The 24,028-nt window shown below is 35.6% G+C and overlaps 4 protein-coding genes and 1 pseudogene across 4 annotated transcripts; 2 read left to right on the forward strand and 3 right to left on the reverse strand.

The window, feature by feature from the left end:
* The first annotated feature begins 5,128 nt into the window (after positions 1-5,128).
* On the forward strand, positions 5,129-6,950 carry LOC106380454. The gene is made up of 2 exons (XM_013820212.3): positions 5,129-5,990; positions 6,188-6,950. The coding sequence occupies exons 1-2, from the start codon at positions 5,225-5,227 to the stop codon at positions 6,829-6,831; spliced, it is 1,410 nt and encodes a 469-aa protein (XP_013675666.1). The 5' UTR covers positions 5,129-5,224; the 3' UTR covers positions 6,832-6,950.
* A 1,409-nt stretch (positions 6,951-8,359) lies between these two features.
* LOC106380455 (50S ribosomal protein L24, chloroplastic) lies at positions 8,360-10,277 on the reverse strand. Its single transcript, XM_013820214.3, has 4 exons — positions 9,985-10,277; positions 9,318-9,356; positions 8,864-9,094; positions 8,360-8,702 (listed from the first exon to the last, which is right to left on the reverse strand). Exons 1-4 carry the CDS (start codon positions 10,099-10,101, stop codon positions 8,490-8,492), a joined length of 600 nt encoding a protein of 199 aa, XP_013675668.1. The 5' UTR covers positions 10,102-10,277; the 3' UTR covers positions 8,360-8,489.
* A 1,022-nt stretch (positions 10,278-11,299) lies between these two features.
* On the reverse strand, positions 11,300-14,151 carry LOC125581539 (calcium/calmodulin-regulated receptor-like kinase 1). The gene is made up of 4 exons (XM_048747171.1): positions 13,131-14,151; positions 12,175-12,915; positions 11,898-12,101; positions 11,300-11,813 (listed from the first exon to the last, which is right to left on the reverse strand). Exons 2-4 carry the CDS (start codon positions 12,184-12,186, stop codon positions 11,487-11,489), a joined length of 543 nt encoding a protein of 180 aa, XP_048603128.1. The 5' UTR covers positions 12,187-12,915; positions 13,131-14,151; the 3' UTR covers positions 11,300-11,486.
* Positions 12,763-13,775, reverse strand: LOC125582156 (calcium/calmodulin-regulated receptor-like kinase 1). Its single transcript, XM_048748709.1, has 3 exons — positions 13,459-13,775; positions 13,131-13,284; positions 12,763-12,915 (listed from the first exon to the last, which is right to left on the reverse strand). Exons 1-3 carry the CDS (start codon positions 13,773-13,775, stop codon positions 12,763-12,765), a joined length of 624 nt encoding a protein of 207 aa, XP_048604666.1.
* A 7,066-nt stretch (positions 14,152-21,217) lies between the features above and the next one.
* On the forward strand, positions 21,218-22,986 carry LOC106379120 (annotated as a pseudogene).
* Positions 22,987-24,028: the final 1,042 nt, after the last annotated feature.

The raw sequence follows: 24,028 nt of genomic DNA on the forward strand, positions 1-24,028 counted from the left end.
AAATTTTATCATAGCATTTGCTAAATTTATGATTTTTATTTATATTTTTTATTATTTAATTATAATATTTTCATTTTATATTTGAAAGATAAATGAATTTTCTTTCAAACAATATTTTTGATATCACACATTCGTAAAAAAATAGATAGTTTAAGATGCAAAAAAAAATATTTACTTAATGAATATAATATGAACGAATATTACAAATACATCATTTAATAAAATAAATAATTAAAAACTGAAAATTCATATCCGCGATGGCGCGCGGATCAGGGTCTAGTTTCATTTTTAAAGAATAAGCAAACCTTATATTGTCATTTGTCAGTCCTGCTCCATGTTTGAAAACATTATGATGTAAAGACAAGTTAAAAATGTTGCTTCACTACAAGCCGGGAGTGAGTGTAAAATTAGTGTGTGTGTTGTTTTATGTAATCTTTGCGGTTTTGGTTTTATGATCTAAGCACATAAATCTCATGTCTCATTGGGTTCAGAAGATTATTTTTGTAGCGTATTTAGGGCATCTCGAATGGTGTTCTATAATTTTTGTTAAAATAGAGTAACTATATTATATAGTTGGTTTTGCTCCAATTGTTAACTATATAATAGAGTGAAATATAGAGAAATGTTGATTTTTTACTCTTCTATTATAGAGTAACTATTGGAGCAAAACCAACTCTATATTTTAGCGGAAATTATGGAACACCATTGGAAACAGTGTTAAATGTTAATACTAATTATAGTGATTTAACTCATGTACTGTATTACACTATTACTAAAGAGAGTATACTTTATTGATTACTATCTTCCAAGAATTGTCAGAATGCTTCATTTACCCTTCTGGTTATTTAAGAGTGAAATGACAGATGCTAGCGGAAAGGAGTGAGTTGAAATCAATGTTCCTTTTTTCAAACATAGTGACTACATAGCTATGCTGCTACTGGAGAGTAACCTATTATTTAGTTGTAACTCAACAACAACAATCTTTCATCACTACTAGTGAGGGACAACTACATAGTTTTAGGCATCTCCGTAAACAAAATCTATTTTGAAGTTTCCAAAACTTTATATTTAAAATTTAAATGTGTTCTTTTCTAAAACTAAAACTTCAAATTCAACTTTAAAACTATTTCTATTTTATAATATAATCTTTATATTTGTCATAACCAATTTAAATTTATAAAACTTTTGTAAATAAATAGCACATATTACAACAATATTAATTAATAAAATATTCTATTAAAATATAAAATTTAAATAAAAATAATTTAATCAATATTAAACTTCAAACAAAATACCATATTATTTCATAAAATGATTTTCGTAATGCATATATAATCTATTAGTACATTTCGAAGTAAAAATGGCTCTCCTTATTTTTATTTTATAGATTACGAGCCAAAATTTGTTAAAATCGGGTGATATTTGATACTTGTAAATACATTATATTTGAACAAGAAAATAAAAGGAAAACATAAAATATTGAAAAAACTAATATCTTTTCGATGATATTAATACTCGTGAATATATTCGATATGAATAAGAAATATTTGTACGAAAAAGACATCAAAAACAACAACAACAACAACCATCTTCAGTTACACAAAAAATTTAGAAAATATTTGAAAATTTTGAAGGTTCCGGATCAAACTTACCTGACTATTAGTGTTGTTATAATATTTAAATTTGTGTAATAATTATATCTTCGTGTAATTCTTAAAAATCTTTTTGTTAAGTTTCTTTTGTATATTATTGTTGTCTAAATCTAGTTTAAAATATTCTACATCTTATTTTAAATTTTTATTTAATTTTATGTATAAAATTGAAATTCTGTAAACAAATTTAAAATATTTATGAGATATAATTTTTTTAAGGATTAAAACACTAAACAAGAAAATATTTATGAATCATAAAGGTGATGTGTGATTGGAGGGAATAAAATACAAATAAAAATATAAAAATTCAAATTTGAAATTTTGAAAAAAAAATTTGGAAAGTAAAAAACTTCATATATGAAGTTATATAGTGTATTTTGGAGATGCTTTTAGTCCGAGTAAGTTTCTGAGCATTATAGTCCACATTTAAAGATTCATCAAATATGAAAATTTGTTTATTTTGTACCTTAGACGATTAATCCGTGGAATCTCAGTCAAAATCCTACAACTCAAAATTTTTGTGAATCTGCCCAGTGCCAACACATAATCTCATTAATTGACGTTCTTATTATTTACTGTAATTAAATTTTGGAAGTATAATAAAAACTCAAGATTATTTATTGCAAACTATAAGGTACGAAGTAGTCCTGGGCATATTATCTGAAACCCGAAAACCGAATCGAAAAAACCGGGACCGAAATCGGACCGAAAATTACAAAAACCCGAACGGTTCCTATATTACTAAATCCGAAAAACCGAAACCGAACCGAACCGAACCGAGAACCGAACGGGTACCCGAATATTTTGAATATATTGATTTTTTATTATTTTTAATTTTAATATATATAAAATATAATTTATAAATAAAAATATCAAAAAAAAATCTGAACTATCCGAATAACCCGGATATTTTTCGATTTTTTCCTGGTCTAGCTCCGGTTTTTTGAGGTTTTTCCGGGTTTTTGGACTTTAAACCCGAATTATTTGTAATACGGTTTCATTTCGGGTTTTATAAAAAAAAATAGAAACCTGAACCCGACATTATTCGAATCGAACGATCCGAAAAATGTCTAGTTCCTAAACGGTTCCTAAACATCCCAACCCGAATAATCCGAAAACCGAATAAACCGAACCGATCCGAACCAAAAACCCGAATGCCCAACACTAGTAGGAAGATAGTGGATGTATCTTTTTGGAACCAAAATTTATTGCAAGTGATTAGAGTTTAAGTGGTATCCATCGTAGTAACACTATAAATGATTAAAGAATAAAATAGTAAAAATAATGATATTTTTTCTCCTATGCTTTCAAATGTAATGATGAACAATTTTATTCTATAATATTCCATTCGTTTCGAAATATAAGATGTTTAGAATAATTTTTATTTTCTAATACGTAAGATGTTATCATATTTCTAGGTAGCTTTAACTTTATCAAAAATTGTGTAACCAATCAAATTTAATAATTCTATTTTATAATTGGTTGAATAATTTTAATTTATAATTTTAATAATACTTTTAGATAAAAAATAATTTTCTTAATAAACGTGTTTTCTCTAAACCATCTTATATTTAGAAATGGAGGGAGTATTCTGTAAAAATGAAAAAGAATAAAAGAAAATTTTATTTTTTATAAATGATGTAAGTTCTTTGGAAAGGTTAGAAATTTAATATTTCTCTTATTCTTCAGTAACCATTCAAAATTATGAATACTAGTTCATTCTAGGAGAATTTTCATGTTTACTACATTGTTTTAGCATTATTCATGTTTACCTTCACTAAATAGACATTTTTAAAAATATATTCTTCATTAAAAGCCAAAAAACTCTTATACACTTGCTCTATAATATATATAACAAATAATTATTTAAATAAATAAAAAAGATATTTTTTAATATTTTCGAATTATACTTTTCAAATTCAGATTTTTTTTTGAAATTCGTAAATTCTTTTTGAAACTATTTTGAAATTTTTTTAAAAAAATTTCTCAGTATTTATTTATATATTTACTATAATCTAAACTCCACATTCCAAAATATCCTTATTCCATCCATCGATTATAAACCGTAAGTCTATATATTAGTTAACCATACGATTATAAGTGTTTTTCACTTTTTAAAAGTGAGGATAAAAATAGTTAAGGTAAACATGAAAAATAGTTTAGAAATGTTGTATTTTTGGCAATTTTCATTCATTATATTTTGGCAATGCCTTTAGTTAATTAAAATAATATACAATTTTGATAGTTAAATAATGGTAAAACTAAATATTTAACTATTTTAATTTATATGAGAATAATTAAACTACAACAAATTTGAAATAGAAAGAGTACTACTTAAGAAATTTAAAATGCTCATTTGGTGTTATAATATAGTAGGAAATAGTTAAACTAGTCATGTTTAAGAAATGTATCCCTAAAATAACTGAAAAACATTTTTATGCAGTAACATTAACTACACTGTTTAAGTGTTAACACTACAACTTTTTCATAATTTATATTAAAAATGATTTCAATTATTACAAATATTACATAGCTTTCATTGTATATAATATAGCGAAAAAGTCATTAATTAAATGTTCACAAATAACTTTTTTTCTTTTCGTAATAAAAATTACATGATTATTTAATGTAATTTACAAATATGATAATTAATAATACTGAATAATTTTGTTCTGTCAACAATAATACTGAACAATAAATTTGATAACAATTTGTATATCATCTATTTTTTTGTTTAGTTTTCTATTATAAAAATAAATTAAACATTCATATTACCCATATAATAAAATTTATATTTTTAATGCATGTAAAATACTTTGAATTTTTGTTATAAGAAAAATGATTATAAAAATTATGAATATGTTAATATCAATTAATAAAAATATTATATATATATATATATTAAATATCATTCAAGTAATTATATAGCATATAAATATTTTAATTTTAATATTCATATCATTTTGAATTGATAAAAATTTAAATACTTTTACAATTTGAACTTGATTAAATCGTAAAATTTTACATATCTCTATTATTCTTTTAAAATTATTTATTTAACAATATTTTATAAAATATCATATTCTATTACCTAGTAAAATACTATTTCACGATCGTTATCCACATAGTGAGAAGAGATGTCTTTTTTATTCATAGATTCGTAAAATGGTAAATGAAGGAAACATTCTCTCGTGTTATATATTTACATAGGTGAGTTGAGACATTATAGACCTCTTTTAGATTCATATGGACGTACAAGCCTACTAACAAAATAAATACAAAATTTTATTCTTTTTTTTTTTTGCCAAACAAAATTTTATTCTTACCTATTACATTTTATTGTTTTTATTACTCTCATTTAATTGACTTAAGTAATAAAGACTCTCATTTAATAAAAACAACTGTAGTATCTTCATAAAAAACGAAGAAAACATATTTACTTGCCTGTTTTGCATCTTCTTCCTTATTTTTCTATTAAATTAAAATATCACTTCCAAAAAATACCAAAACCAAAAATCTCAGAACAAGATAGAGAGAGAGAGAGAGAGAGAGAAAGGAAGGTTACAACCACAATGGACGATTCAAACACAAGAAGCCAAACTAAGAAGACGAAGAAGCTTCAGAAAGACAAGAACAAGAAGAAGAACATCCCTACTGTTTGGTTCTCTCTCAAGAAATCTCTCCACTGCAAATCCGAACCATCCGACGTCCACGTCCCCAAATCCACAAAACACCTCACCACAATCTCCACCAAGCGCATCTCCACCGTCAACTCCTCCCTACCCTCCGCCGGATGCGGCGGCGGTTTATCCGGATGCTCGAGATCGATAGCGAATCTCAAAGACGTGATCCACGGAAGCAAACGCCACTTCGAGAAACCGCCGATAAGCAGTCCTCGCTCAATCGGAAGCAACGAGTTCCTCAACCCCATAACTCACGAAGTCATCCTCAGCAACTCCACCTGCGAGCTCAAAATCACCGGCGTCGGAGACATGGCTTCCCCCGCCGGAGCAACGGAATCCGGCGGCAGCGGAGTAGGAAACGGACGGTCGACGACTTTTGTGGGGATGTTGAGGCCGGGAACGCCGATGCATCATCTGAACCGTTCTGCTTCTCACCGGAGCCAAGCTTCGTCGACGGCGGCGAAAAAGGGCTCCTTTGCTTCGTCGGAGAGAGACGGAATAGGAGAAGGGTTTCACACAAAGAGGAGAGTTTCTTTGGAGATGAACAGAGACTCCGCCGTCAACGGAGGCAAATACTCTGTGTCTTGCCATAAATGTGGTAAACAGTTCAGCAAACTCGAAGCTGCAGAAGCTCATCATCTCTCTAAACACGCCGGTAAACTCGAAACTTTAACCATTGGGATTATATAATTAATGAATATAATATAAAGTTTTCAACTTTATGAAGATTTTGGCGCATATTTATAATTATATATAATAGTATAAAGTTGATTTTCGCAAAATTAGATTATAAAGTTCTAAACTTTGATTTAATAAAAAAAAATGTTATAAACTTTGATCATAATATTACAGTGACGGAGCTCGTAGAAGGCGACTCGTCGAGGAAGATAGTGGAGATAATCTGTAGAACGAGCTGGTTAAAGTCAGAGAACCAATGCGGGAGAATAGACCGTGTCCTAAAAGTACACAACATGCAGAAGACACTAGCTCGGTTCGAGGAGTACAGAGAGACGGTGAAGATCAGAGCGAGCAAACTCCAGAAGAAGCATCCGAGATGTCTCGCAGACGGTAACGAGCTCCTCAGGTTCCACGGCACCACCGTCGCTTGCGGTTTGGGGATAAACGGGTCGACGAGCCTCTGCACGGCGGAGAAATGCTGCGTCTGCCGGATCATACGGAACGGGTTCTCGGCTAAGCGGGAGAAGAATAACGGTGTTGGGGTTTTCACGGCTTCGACGAGTGGGAGAGCGTTTGAGTCGATTTTGGTGGAGGAGGACGATGGGGAGAGGACGGTGAGGAAGGTGTTGATTGTGTGTAGGGTTATCGCCGGGAGAGTTCATAGGCCGGTGGAGAATGTGGAGGAGATGAATGGGTTGATGATGAGTGGGTTTGATTCTTTGGCCGGGAAAGTTGGGTTGTATACAAATGTGGAGGAGCTTTATTTGCTTAATCCTAGAGCTTTGCTTCCTTGCTTTGTGGTTATCTGCAAGTCTTAAAAAATATTTAGCATTTTTGTTTTGGCAAAGAGATCAAAATGTTCTTATTATTTGTTTATTATTTCTATCTTGTTCCGAATTTGTTTTCAAGGTGAATTTGGAATTTGAGTTTTATTTTTTATTTTTTGGCTAGTTTATGTATGAGTTCTTAATTATTCTTACCTAGAGAGACAAAAAAAAGTATTTTTGTTCATATTATGTTAAGATAAATTTTTATTGTAGCGTATTATACTGATGTAAAAACCAGTGGTCAAGAGAGAGATTGTGAAGTGTGTCAAGAGTGAGAATTTAGTTTCACGGGTGGACTGTTGGTAAAAGTGCTACGATAAATGCCAACTTTTCATTCAGTAAAACGTTGGTCGACGAGAAACCTTTTCAAAGATTTGGAACACGAATGTTGGCTTGTTTGGTTGAATCATGTTCATTGTTCAATATGGATTTATGTTGTTTAAAGTATTCTGATATTTTTTTAATTTCTTATCATATATATATTTCAATAATAAATAAGATATGAAAATAGAACATAATCATATATAGTACTCAGACGACCTAAAACACAATTTGGCATTTTTTAGCTTCAAATTTGTTTGGAACCATCCCCGTATAGTCCTAGATTACATATTTATATAAGAAAACATGGCATATAAAAACAAAACTAACATTAATGATAATTAGACATTTTGTTAAAACGAATAAAATGGTCCATACTAAATTACTCGATAGTTTTCATAATGTCAGCGAGACAAAGCTTACGTCAAAGGTGTCGACAAAATTCTATCCCATGCAAACATTTATTTGGAGCTTTTATTAGTTCTATCTGCAAAAGCCACCCTCTCATCAATATATATCCGCCGAGAAAAGAAAAATTGGAATATGTGAGCCCAATAATAATCAAAATTTCAAATCTTGAAATTTCGAATTTTGAAAACAAATATACATTTGATTTTTCAGACATATTATTTCAGGGCTCTGCAAAAATATTTGTGATATACATTTTGTACTTAAAAGTTGTTTGTGGACAAAGCAAAATTTGTTTAAGAGTGAGCATAGTCTAGTGAAAATGAATCATGGATATCTCAAAATGTGGCTATTTCGATATTTGATTACGTATGTGTATACATACACTGTATGTTCATTTTTCATTTTTGAACTGACACATAATAAATGTATATTTGAGAACGAATGAGAAATGACGAGGCCTGAAATGGACAGTGTATCTATATCAACCGCCGAAGTAACGGTGGGATCATACCACATGACGTCTCAGAAAATTGTATTCTGTACATACATACCTTGTAATTTAATTATCTCCACTCGACAACAATCTATGTCGTCATTTTCGGATCTTTTATATAATGACGAGAACGCATTAGTAATCCCCTAAGTATGTGAAATATACAAAAGCTAAAAGCGAGCTGATTAAGGCTTAAAGACCATGGTTTAGCCATATGAAACCGTTTGTAGATTCTTTGTTCCCTGTAAAACGTTGATTGTTAGAAACATATTTCGTAGCTTTAAGCTTTGTAAGTGAAGAAAGTGTTTATCTGGTACGATTTTTACACTTTTTAACTTAAAAGGGATTCAATATATCCATCAAATACATAGGTCCATTAGTCTACAAATCAAAAGTGCAATGAAGAAGAAATAAGGGAGAGATGCTAAGATGCTGAGGCAGCTGCAACTTGGGATGTTTCTTTATCCTTAGCCTCCTTAAGTTGCTTCCATTTCTCAATGGTGTCGATAAGTTCCCCAGTTTTGATCAGATACCTTACCTTCTGTCCATCTTCAAGGACCTTGTGACCCACCCGGCTAACCACCTCCTTTTCTTTCGAATACAGCATCACATTTGAGCTGTGAATCGGTGCTTCAATCTGGAAAACATAATGCATTTTAGCACAATCCTCAATCATCAATCATCAATCATCAATCATCATCACTGCCAAAGGCAAAGTGAAGGGAGCTACACGATGTGGTTTCTGTTTTGCAAATTATTTTAAGAGAGTCATCATGTATGTCTCATGGACTGACTGACCTTGAGAATTTGGCCAGGCTCTCCCTCTTCACGGCTCTTCATGTGTTTGGTCTTGAGGTTGACATCTTTGATGACGATGGTGCTGTTGTGAGTAAAGATCTTAGTGACTTCTCCAATTTTGCCCTTGTCTCGTCCAGATATAACTTTGACCGTATCACCAAACTTGACATGCATTTTGTGCAGAATTGGAAGACTGTTTGGTTTGCATTTCTTCCGTTCCCAACGCTTAAGCTGAAGAAAGGAAAAGAAAAAAAACACAACATAACGAACATTAATCCTGTTAATGCCCTTAGGAATCAAGAGATGAAACTCAACACTCTCCTCATATGCATAAAAATAAAAACTTTCATATCCAGAAAGGTTGACAGTTGACACCTCGTTTGTTATGATACAAAGCTACTCAAATGCAGAATGGACCAAAAGTATTACGAGGAAACGGATGTTGGTTACTAACCTTAGCAAAAACAAGACATGGGTTTCCGGTGGGCTTGACCTGCAATGAGTTCCAAAAGAAGAGCAGAGTAATTAAGGAACCCCCTCCAACTGCAGGACGTGAAAGCATTAAAAACGCTAAACCATTCTTCTAACTCAATCAATATAAGTTCGTTCGAGCAACAAAACCATAACCAACCAAATGTACAGACCATACACCATCACCACCAGGTGCTAAATATCACTAGCATTCATTAGATTCGAAAAGGTTCACCAACCAACCAATCAATCAATCAAAAAGAGCACAATTGAGATACCTAGTTAGAACTTACAAGCTAAGATGCATCGCGAAGCCAAGTAGAGAGATAAACATAATTCTACTGAGAAAATATCAAAAGCTCATAATTTCATCTCAGTTCAGTACTAACACAAAAAAAAGACAAGAAGCAATACACATTCTCCACTCCATTTATAGCGCAGAAACACATAACAAAGTTTCAATTTTTACTTGTTTTAGAGAAAAAAAAAAATTAGAATGGGCACCAAAATTCCCCATACCAAAAGCAAAAAAAAAAAGAACCTAATCCACAGGTCCAATGAAAGATATCAAACCCGTTACAGGGCTACATGTTCGAGCTAAACGTGGCAATGTCTTTGATTAGAACGAGAATTTCGAAAATGGGAGTTACCGGAGAAGCGGCGGAGAGGGAAATCGGGGAAAGGAGACGCTGGCCTAGGAAGGAGGAGTTGGAGGATATCGAAAGAGATGTAAACGAGCTCTGAAGAGAAGTCATCATGGTCGCCATTTTAGTTCAGACTCTGCAAGTAACTCCCGCTTGCTAAGTGGGTGCTAACAGTTCATATCTCTGTTCGACTCAAGGCGATAAGATGAGGATAACGATTATCTCTTTACTTGTAAACGACACCGTTTTAGTACCATGATTAACTTCGCGGGTGGGTTTTCTTTCTGGGTTTAGGCTAATGTTTGGGCTTTCGTGTAATACCCCCTAACATATATAGTAGTTCTGTATTTTGATTTTTTTTTTTTTTTTATAACTTGGCGGACCGAAGCCTAACCGACTAATCCACTGGAGCCTGTTCAACGGTACCATATAGATCCAATTATTTGCAATGAAAATTAGATATCCTTGTCACTTGACCAGGATAAATTAAATTTTTAGTAGACTTCCAATCTAGGGTGCTTAACACATTTCCAAGCCTGTCGTACATAGTTAGGTTCGGTATTTCTAAGATTTTGTTTTTGTTTTTGGTTTTTTACTCCTCGTTCAAATATTTATAAGTTGCAGAATTTTTGGTTCCTCGAGTGTTTTATTTCTCCAAGACAATATTACACAGGGACGAAGCCAGGTTGCACTCTATGGGGGCATGTGCACCCGTAATAATTATATATAGATTAAATGGCGTAAATGTAAACAAAGAAAATCTGTAGGAACAGATGGAAAAGTGAGGTTGTGCGCATACATTAACCCGGGTTCGATCATTCATCTCTACCTTTTATGTTTTATTAATGATAGTGCACCCACTATATAAATTGTCCAGCTTGGTCCCTAATATTACACATACGGGTTTTTTTGGAAGAACCAAAAAAATTGGATTAAAATGTATCCATAACCAAACATTTCAAATAATTGTGCTCATTGCAACTAGATTATAATTTTTAGAATGAAATGATGTGGAACGGTTGATCCATTAATTTTACATTTTTAAACCATTTACTCTATATATTTTTTACTTTTTATTATGAATGGAATGAAATACTCATTCAATAAAAATAAATAAAAAAATTGCAAAGAAAACGATTTTATAGCAATTTGTTCATGAATAAATAGAATAAATCTATTTCATTTTTGATGTATTCGGTATTCCACTACTATTATTCTATTTTATTTAACTACATTAATTCTATATTAGTTTACCAGTTACGACTTACAATGGTCTCCATTATCTAAATGCTAAACTTTTTTTACAACAAACCTCCAAAAATTAACACAAAATAATTTTTCCATCCACTATTTTCAGTTACCATCAACATCCTCCTAACAATACGTCTATAAATCATCCTAAAACCCACCCTCCCAAAATATATAAAAGCCAATTACAAAGGTAATATATTACAATTATAAATAAATTTTTCTTTTTGTTTAAACAAACAACAATGCATCACTAGACACTAGTCTTCAAGTGTACTGTCCATGGAATTATCTCTCCTATGATTTTCCGACAGACCCGATCTATCTCCAGTCTGCTCAACACTTGACTCCACCGTAGGTGGAAGCAAGGAAGACTTCTTCTGACGTTTTCTTGAATGTCTCGCCTTGACAACACGTGTCAAAACCTGCACAACATCCCTCATGTTGGGACGTTTTCTCGGTGCACGAGAGACGCATTTATATGCAAAAACCGCAACTTCATTCACTTCTTGCAAATCAAATCTCCCATCTAATCTCGAATCCACAATTTCTTCCCAACCAACCTTTTCCTCTGCATTCATCGCCGCCTAAAACAAAAAAGTTGTCTTAAAAAATGTAATTCTTCAAAGAGACAAATGTGGAGTTGAGGATCGTGTTGGTGTCTTTTTTACCAGTTCAACATATTCCATAAGATCTTGTTGAGGGTTTCTTGCAGCTATAAGCTCAAAAAGCAAAACCCCAACACCATAAACATCACTTTTCTTGGTGAATGTTTTTGTGGAGATATACTCTGGATCGAGGTAACCAAAAGTTCCTCTGATGTTAGCTGCATGTTTGTTTACCATTTCTTCTCTAGACAGGCCAAAGTCAGCAACCTAAATTTTAAAGACAATTAAAATTAGAAAATTTGAGGTAATAAGGTATAAGTGGGATGGAGAAGATATTTACCCGAGCTCTCATTGACTGATCCAACAAAATGTTGGAAGATTTGATATCTCTGTGGATTACACAAGGAACAGCCTAGAAATTTTTTGAATACAACATTGCTTTATAAAGTTTTTTTTTTTTTTTTTTTTTTTTTTTTTTTTGTTTAACCAGGTGGTGGGTTCGGGCCTTCGGCCCTACTCCCTCCCCCTAGGCCCGGAGCCAGCCTGCGTCTGTACCGGTTAAGGCTCTGGACACTCCTCCCACGGTGGATCGAACCCAGGAACGCAACAACACCAACGCCTGCACTTAAACCAACTGGGCTGCCACATCCGTGGTAAGAGATGGTGGATGGTTTTCAGTAATTTAGCTTACCCCATCATGAAGATACTCTAGACCGCGTGCCACATCTAAAGCAATATATACTCTCAAATCCCAGCTCAGCGGTTCATATTTATTGCCTGTATCAAGAAAACATTTTAGTGAATCTCAGATGTGTATGAAAGTTCATCAAATTGGTGAATTCCAAACCATGTTAGATAATATAGGTGTGTGACTACATTTCTATAGCAAATAGTTCTACATTAATTTACTGACAAGCAGATTGATAAATTATGATGAATAAAGTTGTTGCTTACTGTACAAGTGAGAAGCTAAGCTTCCCTTACTCATGTAGACATATATAAGCATGTGTTGTCCTTTCTCTGCGCAATAGCCGACCAAGTTCACTAGGTTACGGTGATGTAACCTCCCCAATAACATAACCTGAAACACAAAAAAAATTTGAGTGAGCGAGTTTAGGAACAGCCTGTCTTATAAATAACAAATTCTGCGTTAACAGAGATTTAATAAAGTGTAAGTATGGGCTTGCTCAATCATTCCTAATGGCTACTGATTATTCATGTTAATCAAACTTATTCTTTGGATTTGAGTGTCATACAGAATCATCAAGCACATTTTCAGAGATATGTGTGTTTTACCTCTGTGTGGAACTCTTTTTGGCCCTGTTTAGAATCAGTGGCAAGAACTTTGACAGCAACAGTCTCACCGGTGGACATTTGAGCTTTGTAGACAGGTCCAAATGCTCCTTGGCCTATCAAATTCGTGAAATTGCATGTTGCTTTCTGCAAATCCCTGACTCAACCACCCACAAAAGAACATATGTGCAAAAACGAGATATAATGCCAAGAATTCAAGTATCATATCCGTAATTAAACACTCTAAAACGTTATATAGATCCCCAGCATTTCCCTTCTAATCCTCATTGGTTAAGAGACAATAAACTTATAAAGGAACTCTTAGCCAAACCTGTAAGAATATTCCAAAATGCCAGAAGCAGAGATCACATTGCTCCTCTTGCTAAACCCAGCAAGCCAAACAGACCTCCCGTTGCTTGATGATTTCATAGGTGAGTCTGGACCAAGAGTCGAATCCGACATGATGTTGCAAGCATCAGGTCCATTCTCTCTGATGGGAAGCGTAGCACTTCTGCTTGAAACACTGTTGAGAATCTGAGGTTTCTGTCTATGGTACCTAAAGCATAAGAATGCTGCCATAGCTAACAGCACACCGATCACCAAACCAAGTGAGATCCCAACGATCAAACCAAAGGATTCTCCTTCCATTTTTTCAATAATGTTATCAAGTAGTCCTTAATGCCTCGAGCTCTTGTACAAAAAGAACAAAATAATAATAATAATGGATCAGAGATGAAGAAGAAGTAGAGGAGGACATCAACTATTTTTTCTTTGATAAGAAATATTAGCTAACGTTGACCATATATCAAAATCTTGAACAAAAGCTTTGCTGATGAAAATTCATATCATATGTCTTCAATTGTATAAACAAATTAAGAAAATAATATATACCCCAAAGATGGTATTTAATGAGGTTTCGAGAGCTTTGCTTTGGTTGCATAGAAAAGAACCCAAAGAGAGAGTGATACCAGAGGGGATCTACTTCAACCAAACGATAACAAAAGGCAACAATTGTTAAGCTTCGTGTTAAGAAAAGGTTTATGAAAATTTCAAATTTTTTTTTGCAATATTAGCAACGTCTTCTTCAAAACTTAAAGAACAAAACTGAAAAGCTTCTTTTTCTTATTTAATTAATGTTTTAAATGAAATGACGTTACTAAAATTGAATTCGAAAGATTTGATTATGTGATGATTGCGATGTTGTTTTCGTGTTATTGATTACATCTTCCAATATTTGTATATAAAAAGTGATTGGTTTCAAAATGTCACTAAGTATTGTAATTTAAAATTATATAAAAAGATTACATTTTATGAACTTACATATTGTAATGGCAGTGAACATTTCAGTAATTGATGTGTTCTTGACCGTAGCCATTGACTCGCATTTAGACTATTCTATATCAGCCTTAGACCATGATTAACCCGGATTTTTAGGATGGGGTTCTTAGCTTCGGTCAAAAACCGTTTCTTAGCTTTTAAATAAGAAAAGCTAAAAACCGGCTCTTAAATAAGAGATATAAGAACTGGTTCTTAGCCGAAAAGTGTAAAAAAAAAAAACAAAAAGTGTCAAATCTGTTATAAATCAATTGGTGGATGTCCATAACCGGTCCGGTTCATAACTGGCTCATACACTTAGAGAGAGAGACGGCCCAACCCTAGAGAGAGAGAGGCGGCCGCGAGACTTGGAGAGGAGAGAGAAGCGGCTACAACTTGCCTATTTTCTAATTCGTTTATGTTTATGATTTGTAATCTTTCCTATTATTGTATTTTCCATTTATCTCTCTTGTAACCCTATATAAAGGGAACACTTATTCATTAATAATATACAGAAACTTACAGTTCTAAATTCTTAAGTTTACAACACGTTATCAGCACGATAGCCTCTAACACCCTGAGCCTAAAACCAAATCGCTAAAACCCTAAAACTCTAAATGAAAAGGAATCTGCCTCGGAACTTCGAAGAGGCCGTTCTCCCAAACCATTAGGACCTAGAAAACGATCAAGATATCAAATCGAAGCCCTGGCCGAGACGAATCAGTCAGTGCAAACCGTTTTTCGATCTGACCACTGACGCGCCCTCACTCACAGATACAGTACGCGCCGATTTGCTTTGGAACCCTAATCTGAACCCGACAATACCGACGAACCCTAATCCGTTCGCGACTCCGTTCCAGCTCGTGTCAACCTGAGCAGCTCCAGCCCCAAGGCGTTCCTGATCCTAGACGAACTCAGCTCCATCCTACATCAAGGACAGCTCGCGATCCGACAGCAATAGCTCCCGCTCGCATCATTCGTCATCATCTAGCTGAGAGTCTCAAGGATCAATATCTGACCATTAAGAATCCACTACATCTTTGGACTGAATTGAAATCGAGATATGATCACCAGAGAACGGTGATCTTACCAAAAGCTCGGTTTGATTGGACGAATATGAGGATCCAAGACTATAAGTCGGTGGACGAATATAACTCTGCACTGTTTAAGATTGTTTCTAAAATGAAACTGTGTGGTGAAAGTATTACGGAACAGGATATGCTGGAGAAAACCTTTTCCACTTTCCATGCTAGCAATGTGCTGTTACAACAACAGTACCGAGAGAAAGGTTTCAAAACCTATGCTAATCTTATTTCTTATCTCTTTCTCGCTGAGAAGAACAATGAATTACTAATGAAAAACAGTCAGATGAGACCACTTGGATAAGCTCCACTACCTGATGCACACGCTACAGAGGACAATAAAGAGTCCAATCACGTCCAAGGAAATGGCCAGCATGGCCGTGGTCGAGACAAATTGAACGGACGTGGCCGCGGTCGAAGATCCTTTGGCCGCGGGCGAGGAAATGGTCGAGACCATGGACGGGACCGTGGCTCATTTGGACGAGGCCATGGCCGTGGATCTTCTTTCAAACCCCAACACTCGACTAAATTAGATAAATACGTGTGCCATAGATGTGGAATGAGCAATCATTGGGCTAAGACTTGTAGGACTCCCAAGAATCTTGTTGACCTCTATCAAGAGAGTCTGAAAGGGAAGAATCCTGAAGCCCATATGACTTACCAAGATGATGAAAATGACTTCAATCATGAGAAGGACGATCTTATGGATTATGAAACTTCAGATTGTGTAGAAAAAAAAAACTATACTTGCATTCTCTATTGATCTAGACTATGCCAAGATCAGTATGATAGAGGCAATAGTCATGGTAACCATAATGGTTTACCCATGAAATTATACACTTTATGGTATGACCGGATTAGCCATCCTAGTCTAAAACATGATGCGAAATTGATATTGGAAAGGGCACAAAGAGTTATCCCATAGAATCTCACGTGTGTAGCATGAATACAAGGGAAAATCATTAGGCCATGATGTCCCAAAGCACTTAAAGATTATAGTATGTCCATGAGGGGGCAGTGAGAACAAATCCGCACATATCCATACTATATATAGCTTGGCTGAATCCTTTTATAAATCTGTATTGACCATTACCCATAGGTCCAAACTCTCAGTCCAAGGCTTGGGGACACACGAATTTACATGCATCTTAACAAATAAGCATCAGACCATTAAGTAAGCATAGATATTCCCATCTCAAATTTGTTACGGGTCATGAGCCAGACATATAACATCTTGAGATATTTGGATAAGCCACCACAAATATATGTGCCGTCTAAGATGAATCCTTAGAAGAGGATGAGGATGGGGATATATGTTGGATATGAATCTCCCACAAATAATGAAGTACCTTGAGCCAAATATGGGTGATCTATTTAGTGGCCAAGAACACGGATTGCAAAGTTTAATGGATCCGACAATCCAACATTAGGGGGAGAAAATAATAAGCTGGTGAGAGAAACAGAATGGCATCAACCATCGTTGTCTTGGCAAGATCCTCAGACTAAATAATGTGAAATAGACGTCCAAAGATTATACATTTACAAAGCTAGCTAATCAAATGCTAGACACATTTGCTGACCCGAAAAAATGACTAAGTCATATATAAACCAGCTTGTAAAGCACCAACTAAATTGATGTCCAAGAGAGACACAATCAAGTTGCTACAGAGTCTATACAAGATAGACCAATAAGTTCCAAAGATAAGAATCCTCGGAAACAAAAGAGAAAGGTGCATAGAATGATAAAACAAATCTGAGGTCAAGGAAACCATCCCAGACATAGAGATAAGGCCGGCCGGCTCTAAGGTACATGTACCAAACAATGTAGCTTGGGACGCAAAGCTGCAAAGTATTAAAGGTCCTGATAATAATGAATCTCAATCGATTATATCATGTCTGGAACATAATGGAACACAATAAGGAATGTCGACATAAGATGATACAAGGTAGCACTTGAATCTATGAATATAAGCGAGGATCATGAACCCATGTCAATATAAGAGTGCGCACTTGTAGAACATATTGAATGGAAACGTGAGGTTAAATAGTTTAAAGAAGAAAGACGTATTTGGCCATATGATTAAAACGCCATATGATGTTAAAACCAGTGGATATAAATGGGTCTTGTGAGGAATAGAAATCGTGAGATATAAAGCTAATGTTGCACAAGGATTCTCACAAAGACCAGTAATAGATTATGAGGAGATATACTCCCATGTGGTGGATGCAACTACTTTTAAGATTTCTCATAAGTCTGGCTATATAAGAGAGAAAATTAGAATTGCAGCAAACTGATGTAGTGACTGCATATTTATATGGTCCACTGGATAATGAAAGTACTAGAGGTATTGAGCTGAATGTACAACAAGTTCTCGAGAACAATATTGATAATCATCGAAATATATGATCTGAATATCCTATGAACCTCTGGATACAATTTCCCAAACGGTTGAATACCTTAAGAAAGAATTCGAGATGAAAGATCTCGGGAAAACAAAATTCTGTTTGGGATTACATCTTGAGTACATAAATGATGGGATCCTTGTGCATCAGATGACATACACTGAAAAGGTACTCAAGAGATTCAATATGGCCGATTGCCATTCTTTGACCAGTCCCATGGTCGTGAGGTCTCTCGGCCTGGACACTGACCCATTCCGTCCCAAGATGGAAGATGAAGATGACCTAGGTCCCGAAATTCCATATCTCAGTGCCATAGGAGCTTTAATGTACTTGGCAACTCACACACGGCCTGATATAAGCTTTGATGTGAACCTAGTATCTAGGTTTAGCTCATGTCCGACCCAGAGGCATTGGAATGGGATCAAACATGTTCTTCGTTACCTGCAAGGATTGAAAGACTTGGTTCTATATTATACTAACCATAACAAAGATGGTTTAGTTGGCTTTGCTGATGCTGGTTATTTATCAGATCCACATCAAGCTCGATCACAGACAGGATATGTCTTTACACATGGAGGTACAGCCATATCAGAGCGTTCCATGAGACAAACCATCGCGACCACTTCATCTAATCACTCGGAAATCTTGGCCATACATGAGACCAGCTGCGAGTGTGTTTGGTTGAGGTCGATGACCCAACACGTCCGAGCTGATTGCGGGATGGCCGAGTGCAAAAAGCCAACCGTGATGTATGAGGACAATGCTGCGTGCATTGCTCAGCTCAAGGACGATTACATAAAAGGTGATAGGACGAAACACATATTGCCTAAGTTCTTCTTTACTCATGAGCTTCAGAAAGCCGGTTAGGTCTAGGTCATCCAAGTACGATCCATTGACAATTCAGCTGACCTATTCACCAAGGCACTTCCTACATGCACGTTCAGGAAGTTCACGCATCAGATTGGGATGCGTAGGCTGAAGGACCTCCACTAAGGTTCACATCAGGGGGAGTAGTACGTGTTGTACTCTTTTTTCTTCATCATGGTTTTGTCCCACTGGGTTTTCCTGATAAGGTTTTAATGAGGCAACATTAAGCGTATTACAATCCCTGTATGGTTATGGCATCCAAGAGGGAGTGTTATAAATCAATTGGTGGATGTCCATAACCGGCCCGGTCCATAACCGGTCCATACACTTAGAGAGAGAGAGGCGGCCGCGAGACTTGGAGAGGAGAGAGCGGCGGCTACAACTTGTCTATTTTCTAATTCGTTTATGTTTATAATTTGTAATCTTTCCTATTATTGTATTTCCATTTATCTCTCTTGTAACCTCTATATAAAGGGAACACTTATTCATTAATAATATACAGAAACTTACAGTTCTAAATTCTTAAGTTTACAACAAAATCATGAGTTAAGAATCCGGATTAATCATTCTCTTAGCTATTTTATACTGATGTCCATTTTGATTGATGTGTTCTCGACCGTAACCGTTGACTCGTATTTAGACTATTGTAAAAATGGAAAAAAAAAGTTTTTTTAAAAGTTTTGGTTTCTGATGGTGGCTAAAATTAAATTACTGAACGGTGATGTGATCAATTCTAATTCAAAAATTAAATTACTGATAGAAATGTATATTTTTATATCTCATGTGAGTTATGGGTCCCGTGAATATCGATATGCTTATCACTGATTGAATGAAAGAAAGATCATTCTTTTGGGATCGTGCACATTCGTACACTGGACTTTTTATCGCACGAATTTATCCTCCTAGATTGAATGCAACCCATCCGGTTAAAATATCACTAGGGAAAAAAAGTCACCAGCGCAGATTCAGTAGCTCCGGCGGTCGGTGGTTCTCACCGCCGCCGGGAGTGGTTCCGTCTCAGTTCCGTGTAGGCTTATATGGTTTTCTCTTGGGCTTCTCGACAATTTTTCTTGTAGTGGCATCAGATCTGGGCTGAAGGTAAGATTGTGACGTCTCTGATGTTGGTCTCTGGTCGCCCTTGTCTGGATGGGAGAATCGATGGGTGTTGGTCTCTTTGGCCTTGGTGTGGTGGTCCGAATCAGTCTGGCAGATTCTGGCACCGCTGTAGCTAGACGGTCAAGCGTTCTCTGGGATTCTTCTTCTGGTTGTCTCTATTGAAGGTCGAGGTTGGTTTTCATGTCTGTAGTTGTGTTGTTATTAGTTCCTTGTTGTTGCTTCATGGTCACGAGGCTTTGATGGTCTTGGATTCACTGGAGAGTGTTGGGTTTATGTATCTCTATCTCGCCTGGCTTGGATTGCTTCTCTAGGTTCGTATCGGTTGGTCGTGAGGCAGTGTTGGTTTCTTTGTATCTTCGGTTTTGGTCTCCCAGCGGGATTCTAAGGCTCTATCCTCTGTTCTCGATAGCCTCTTGTTTCTTCCCGAATTATCTTCGGTAAGGTCTTGGTGCTCGACCTTTGCGTTTGTTGGTGAATTATCCATTGTGAAGCTTCGGTTTGGTGACGTTGTGCCGTTCCTTGGTTTTAAACCGACGGGTTCTTCCGGATTTCTTGGTAAGGGACTTTGGAGCTTTAGCTCAATCGTGTTTGGTCATGGAGTAGTTTGACTGTAATCAGTTTCTTCGTCTACTGCATCCGTTTTCTCGTTGCTTCTCTTAGTTGAAGCTTGTTCGTGAGTGGCGGTTGCTTGTGGTTCTTATCTGAACTTGTCTTGAAGCCTTGCTATCACCCCAATAATTTTGACCCTCATCGCCTTCTCGCTCATCCCGACGTCCTTATCGAATTGCTTCACTTTCTTGATAATGTTTTGTTAGCTCCAGAATTCTTAGTGACCTTGTTGCTTTTAGGTTGTGTAAGGTTGTGTTCTTTTTAGTTGTCTTTCTAGTCTCCGGACGATATTGTTAATCGTGCTGGCTGTCGCTTCCGGAAAGGTTTGTTCCTTTGCCGGTTTGTGTACTTGGCTTTGTGCACTTCCGTTAAGTTAAATAATAATCCATACGACAAAAAAAAAAAAGATTGAATGCAACCTACTCTTCATATATCTGTAATAGTCGCCTATGTATATATTTTTTAAGAGGTGATAAAAAAAAGGGGTATGCAGTACAGTATATGTTTTACGCTAATTGTTAAACTTTAGTCTACTTTACACTATTAAATTTTCTGTAGACAAAATTAAGTATTTTGTTTATTTACTCTTTGTTTCTAACTTTTGTTAAAAACATCTATGCCGTGCCCGTGACTCTAAGAACTTTAACTATAAACAAAAATGCTTTTTAATTCTTTTCTTTGTCTTGTTTTATTTTCCTTTCCCCACATCACAACTAAAACATATAAATAGATTTATACTAACTTAATTTTAAATTGAATTTGATAAATTAATCATTAACTTTTTTTCATGTTCTTTTGAAATCCATATTGTCTGTCATATATTATTTCCTTCATTATATAATAGATGACTTTAAATATTCTTATATGATTTCCTTCAACAAAAATGTTGCTAAATACGGAAAGGGTAACAAAATATATAATAAATGACCTATAATATTCTTGATACTGAAATCTAATACAATCGGAAAAATATGCACCACACGAAACGAAACATTTTGGCACTCAAAAGATTGGCGTAAAAAGAGATGTTTGAAAAAAAAAAAGTCTTACTTTAATTGTATTGATTCATTAATATCATAAAGGAAAAAGCAATAAATAGTAAATATCCGACCAAAAACTTGCCGTGGTGGGCAAGGCTATCCTCTGTACTAATGGAAAGGTTTTAGGAGGAGAAGATGGAATATTATCAATTCTCTTAGAGCTGTCTCGGTTTTTTTTCCCCTAAAAACATTCATGTCTTTGTTTCTTAGCCGTCTCTCGAGGCTCCGCCTTGTGAAACCTGCGTTGGTGAGAAGATCATCCTCTGTTTCTCTTCTTATCTCTAACGGCTTCTCAACTACTTCCCTGCGGCAAACCCCTCCTTGTTCCGTCATCGGCGCTAGACCTTGTGGAGACGATCTCGGAGGACTCATAGTTGCCTATGCAGATACACATGCCTGGACTGAACTGGACAAAATGGTACGTCTGGAGTTGGTGTGTAACAGTATTAATCATGGAAAAACGCTAACGATCGGGGCTTCTCATGGGTGGGTAGCTAGTTTGAAGGAAGATGGAACCCTGTGTCTCCAAGATGATCTAAACCCGTATGCATCGTATACAGATCCTAAACGCATCCCTCTGCCTCCTCTTGTGACTCTGCCACATTGTCAAACCAAAATCATCACCAACGTGTCAATGTCCTCATCTTCTCCAGAGGACGATGAAGACTGTGTCGTGGCTGTCAAGTTCTTGGGACCTCAGCTCAGCTTTTGCAAACCAGCCGGTAAGAGTAGTAAACCAGAGTGGACCAACATCAAGATCGAGAACCCTTGCTTCTACTCCTCCCGTGTCATGTTTTCCAAGAAACACAACATGTTTCGTATGCCCGGATATGGAGGCCACCTCATCGGGTCATGGGACCCCTGCAATCCCAGCGATGGCCCTGAGCTTCAGAGCGTGCGGTTTACTAACATTCGTAAGCTGACCAACGCTGAACATAATCTTATGGATTAGTGCAGCAAGAGCGAGCACTTGGTGGAGTCACGACCCACTGGTGAGACATTCTTGGTTAAGCAGTACAAGCAGCTAGCCGAGAACGGTGAAGGTGTTGCCATAATGAAAACAGAATTTTTAATGGTGTACAAGCTAGATGATGAAGGAAACGCAGTTCACACTCGAGACATGGGAGATCTCGTCATGTTCATCTCAATGTCTGAACCTTTTTGTGTCCCTTCTACTTCTTTTCCTGGCATGTATACTAACAACGTTTACCTCTATGATTATGATGAAAACGGATGTGTGGATGTGGCTGGCACCACCTTCGACATGGCTAGTGCAAAAGGTCCACTTTATTCCCCTTATCATATTCCACCTCAAGATATCGGCAACTAGTTTTGCAACTGTCTTGTTATGTTCTCTGTGAGATGTTAAATGTATTCTCTTTGGATATATTTTTAATCTTAAGACAAAGAATCATAAATTGATGATGATGTTTTGTTCTGTTTTCTTACAAGCTTTGAGTCACAAGAACCTGCTATGGTTAACCATATATTAGGTTACTCAAAATCAAAACCTTTTTCTCCACTGCTACAGAACAATTTTGTTTCAAAAGCCTTTAACGTCATCCTTCATGTAGCCCAAGTTGCAACAAGTATTCCAAGTGTAACGCTCAAATCCTCCTTGTTTTAAAGTACACAGAAGATATAGTCAATTTTTAATATGTGATGTATTATATGCAAAACTTGGTTTTAGTTTCACATATTCTATGAGAGCCGTGCCAACAGTTTCTGATGCAAATATGATGTAATAATATAGAAAATAATTAAAAATTGAAATAAAGTTGTGATAAAAGTATACAATATTTTCTTATTGTTGTAAAACGAAGGTTTTAGGTCTGAATATTTCTGTGTTTTATTAATGAATAAGAGATCCCTTTATATAAGGGTTACATGAGAGATAAATAGAAATACATAAATGAAAATATTACAAATCATAAACATAGATGAAATAGGAAAACTAGAAGAATGAAAAGTCTCTAGCCGACTTTCCCTCTCTCTCCATGCCGCGGCCGCCACCTTTCTCTCTAGGGTTTGGACCGTTTCTCTCTCTAGGGTTTGGGCCGGTTATGGGCCGGGCCGGTTATGGACATCCACCAATTGATTTATAACACTCCCCCTTGGATGCCATAACCATTCAGGGATTGTAATACGCTTAATGTTGCCTCATTAAAACCTTATCAGGAAAACCCAGTGGGACAAAACCATGATGAAGGAAAAAGAGTACAACACATACTACTCCCCCTAATGTGAACCTCAGTGGAAGTTCTTCAGCCTACGCATTTGATGCGTGAGCTTCCTGAACGTGCAGGTAGGAAGTAAACAAATCGGCCAAGTTTATTACTGAACCGTAACTGGATTACTTTGACCTTTCCGGTCTTTTCTCATGTCTTATGACATCGTGTGTGCATGGTCAATAAGTGAATCTTTGCTGTCGACTACTCTTAATTTGGTCTGTCAGACTTATAGACAATAT

Source organism: Brassica napus, chromosome C2 (assembly GCF_020379485.1).
Source record: "Brassica napus cultivar Da-Ae chromosome C2, Da-Ae, whole genome shotgun sequence".
NCBI lineage: Eukaryota > Viridiplantae > Streptophyta > Magnoliopsida > Brassicales > Brassicaceae > Brassica > Brassica napus.

What these genes read in the sequence shown, in the direction of transcription:
- LOC106380454 (XM_013820212.3), top strand. Translation starts at nt 5,225, where the DNA reads ATGGACGATTCAAACACAAGAAGCCAAACTAAGAAGACGAAGAAGCTT. An exon ending in TCATCTCTCTAAACACGCCG is followed by an intron (nt 5,991 to 6,187) that starts GTAAACTCGAAA and finishes ATAATATTACAG; the next exon opens with TGACGGAGCTCGTAGAAGGC.
- LOC106380455 (XM_013820214.3), bottom strand. Translation starts at nt 10,101, where the DNA reads ATGGCGACCATGATGACTTCTCTTCAGAGCTCGTTTACATCTCTTTCG. An exon ending in CCCTCTCCGCCGCTTCTCCG is followed by an intron (nt 9,357 to 9,984) that starts GTAACTCCCATT and finishes AACTCATTGCAG; the next exon opens with GTCAAGCCCACCGGAAACCC. An exon ending in AGCCTGGCCAAATTCTCAAG is followed by an intron (nt 8,703 to 8,863) that starts GTCAGTCAGTCC and finishes TATGTTTTCCAG; the next exon opens with ATTGAAGCACCGATTCACAG.
- LOC125581539 (XM_048747171.1), bottom strand. An exon ending in TTATGGAATATGTTGAACTG is followed by an intron (nt 11,814 to 11,897) that starts GTAAAAAAGACA and finishes TTTTTGTTTTAG; the next exon opens with GCGGCGATGAATGCAGAGGA.
- LOC125582156 (XM_048748709.1), bottom strand. Translation starts at nt 13,775, where the DNA reads ATGGAAGGAGAATCCTTTGGTTTGATCGTTGGGATCTCACTTGGTTTG. An exon ending in ATTTTGGAATATTCTTACAG is followed by an intron (nt 13,285 to 13,458) that starts GTTTGGCTAAGA and finishes TGGTTGAGTCAG; the next exon opens with GGATTTGCAGAAAGCAACAT. An exon ending in AAAAAGAGTTCCACACAGAG is followed by an intron (nt 12,916 to 13,130) that starts GTAAAACACACA and finishes TTTGTGTTTCAG; the next exon opens with GTTATGTTATTGGGGAGGTT.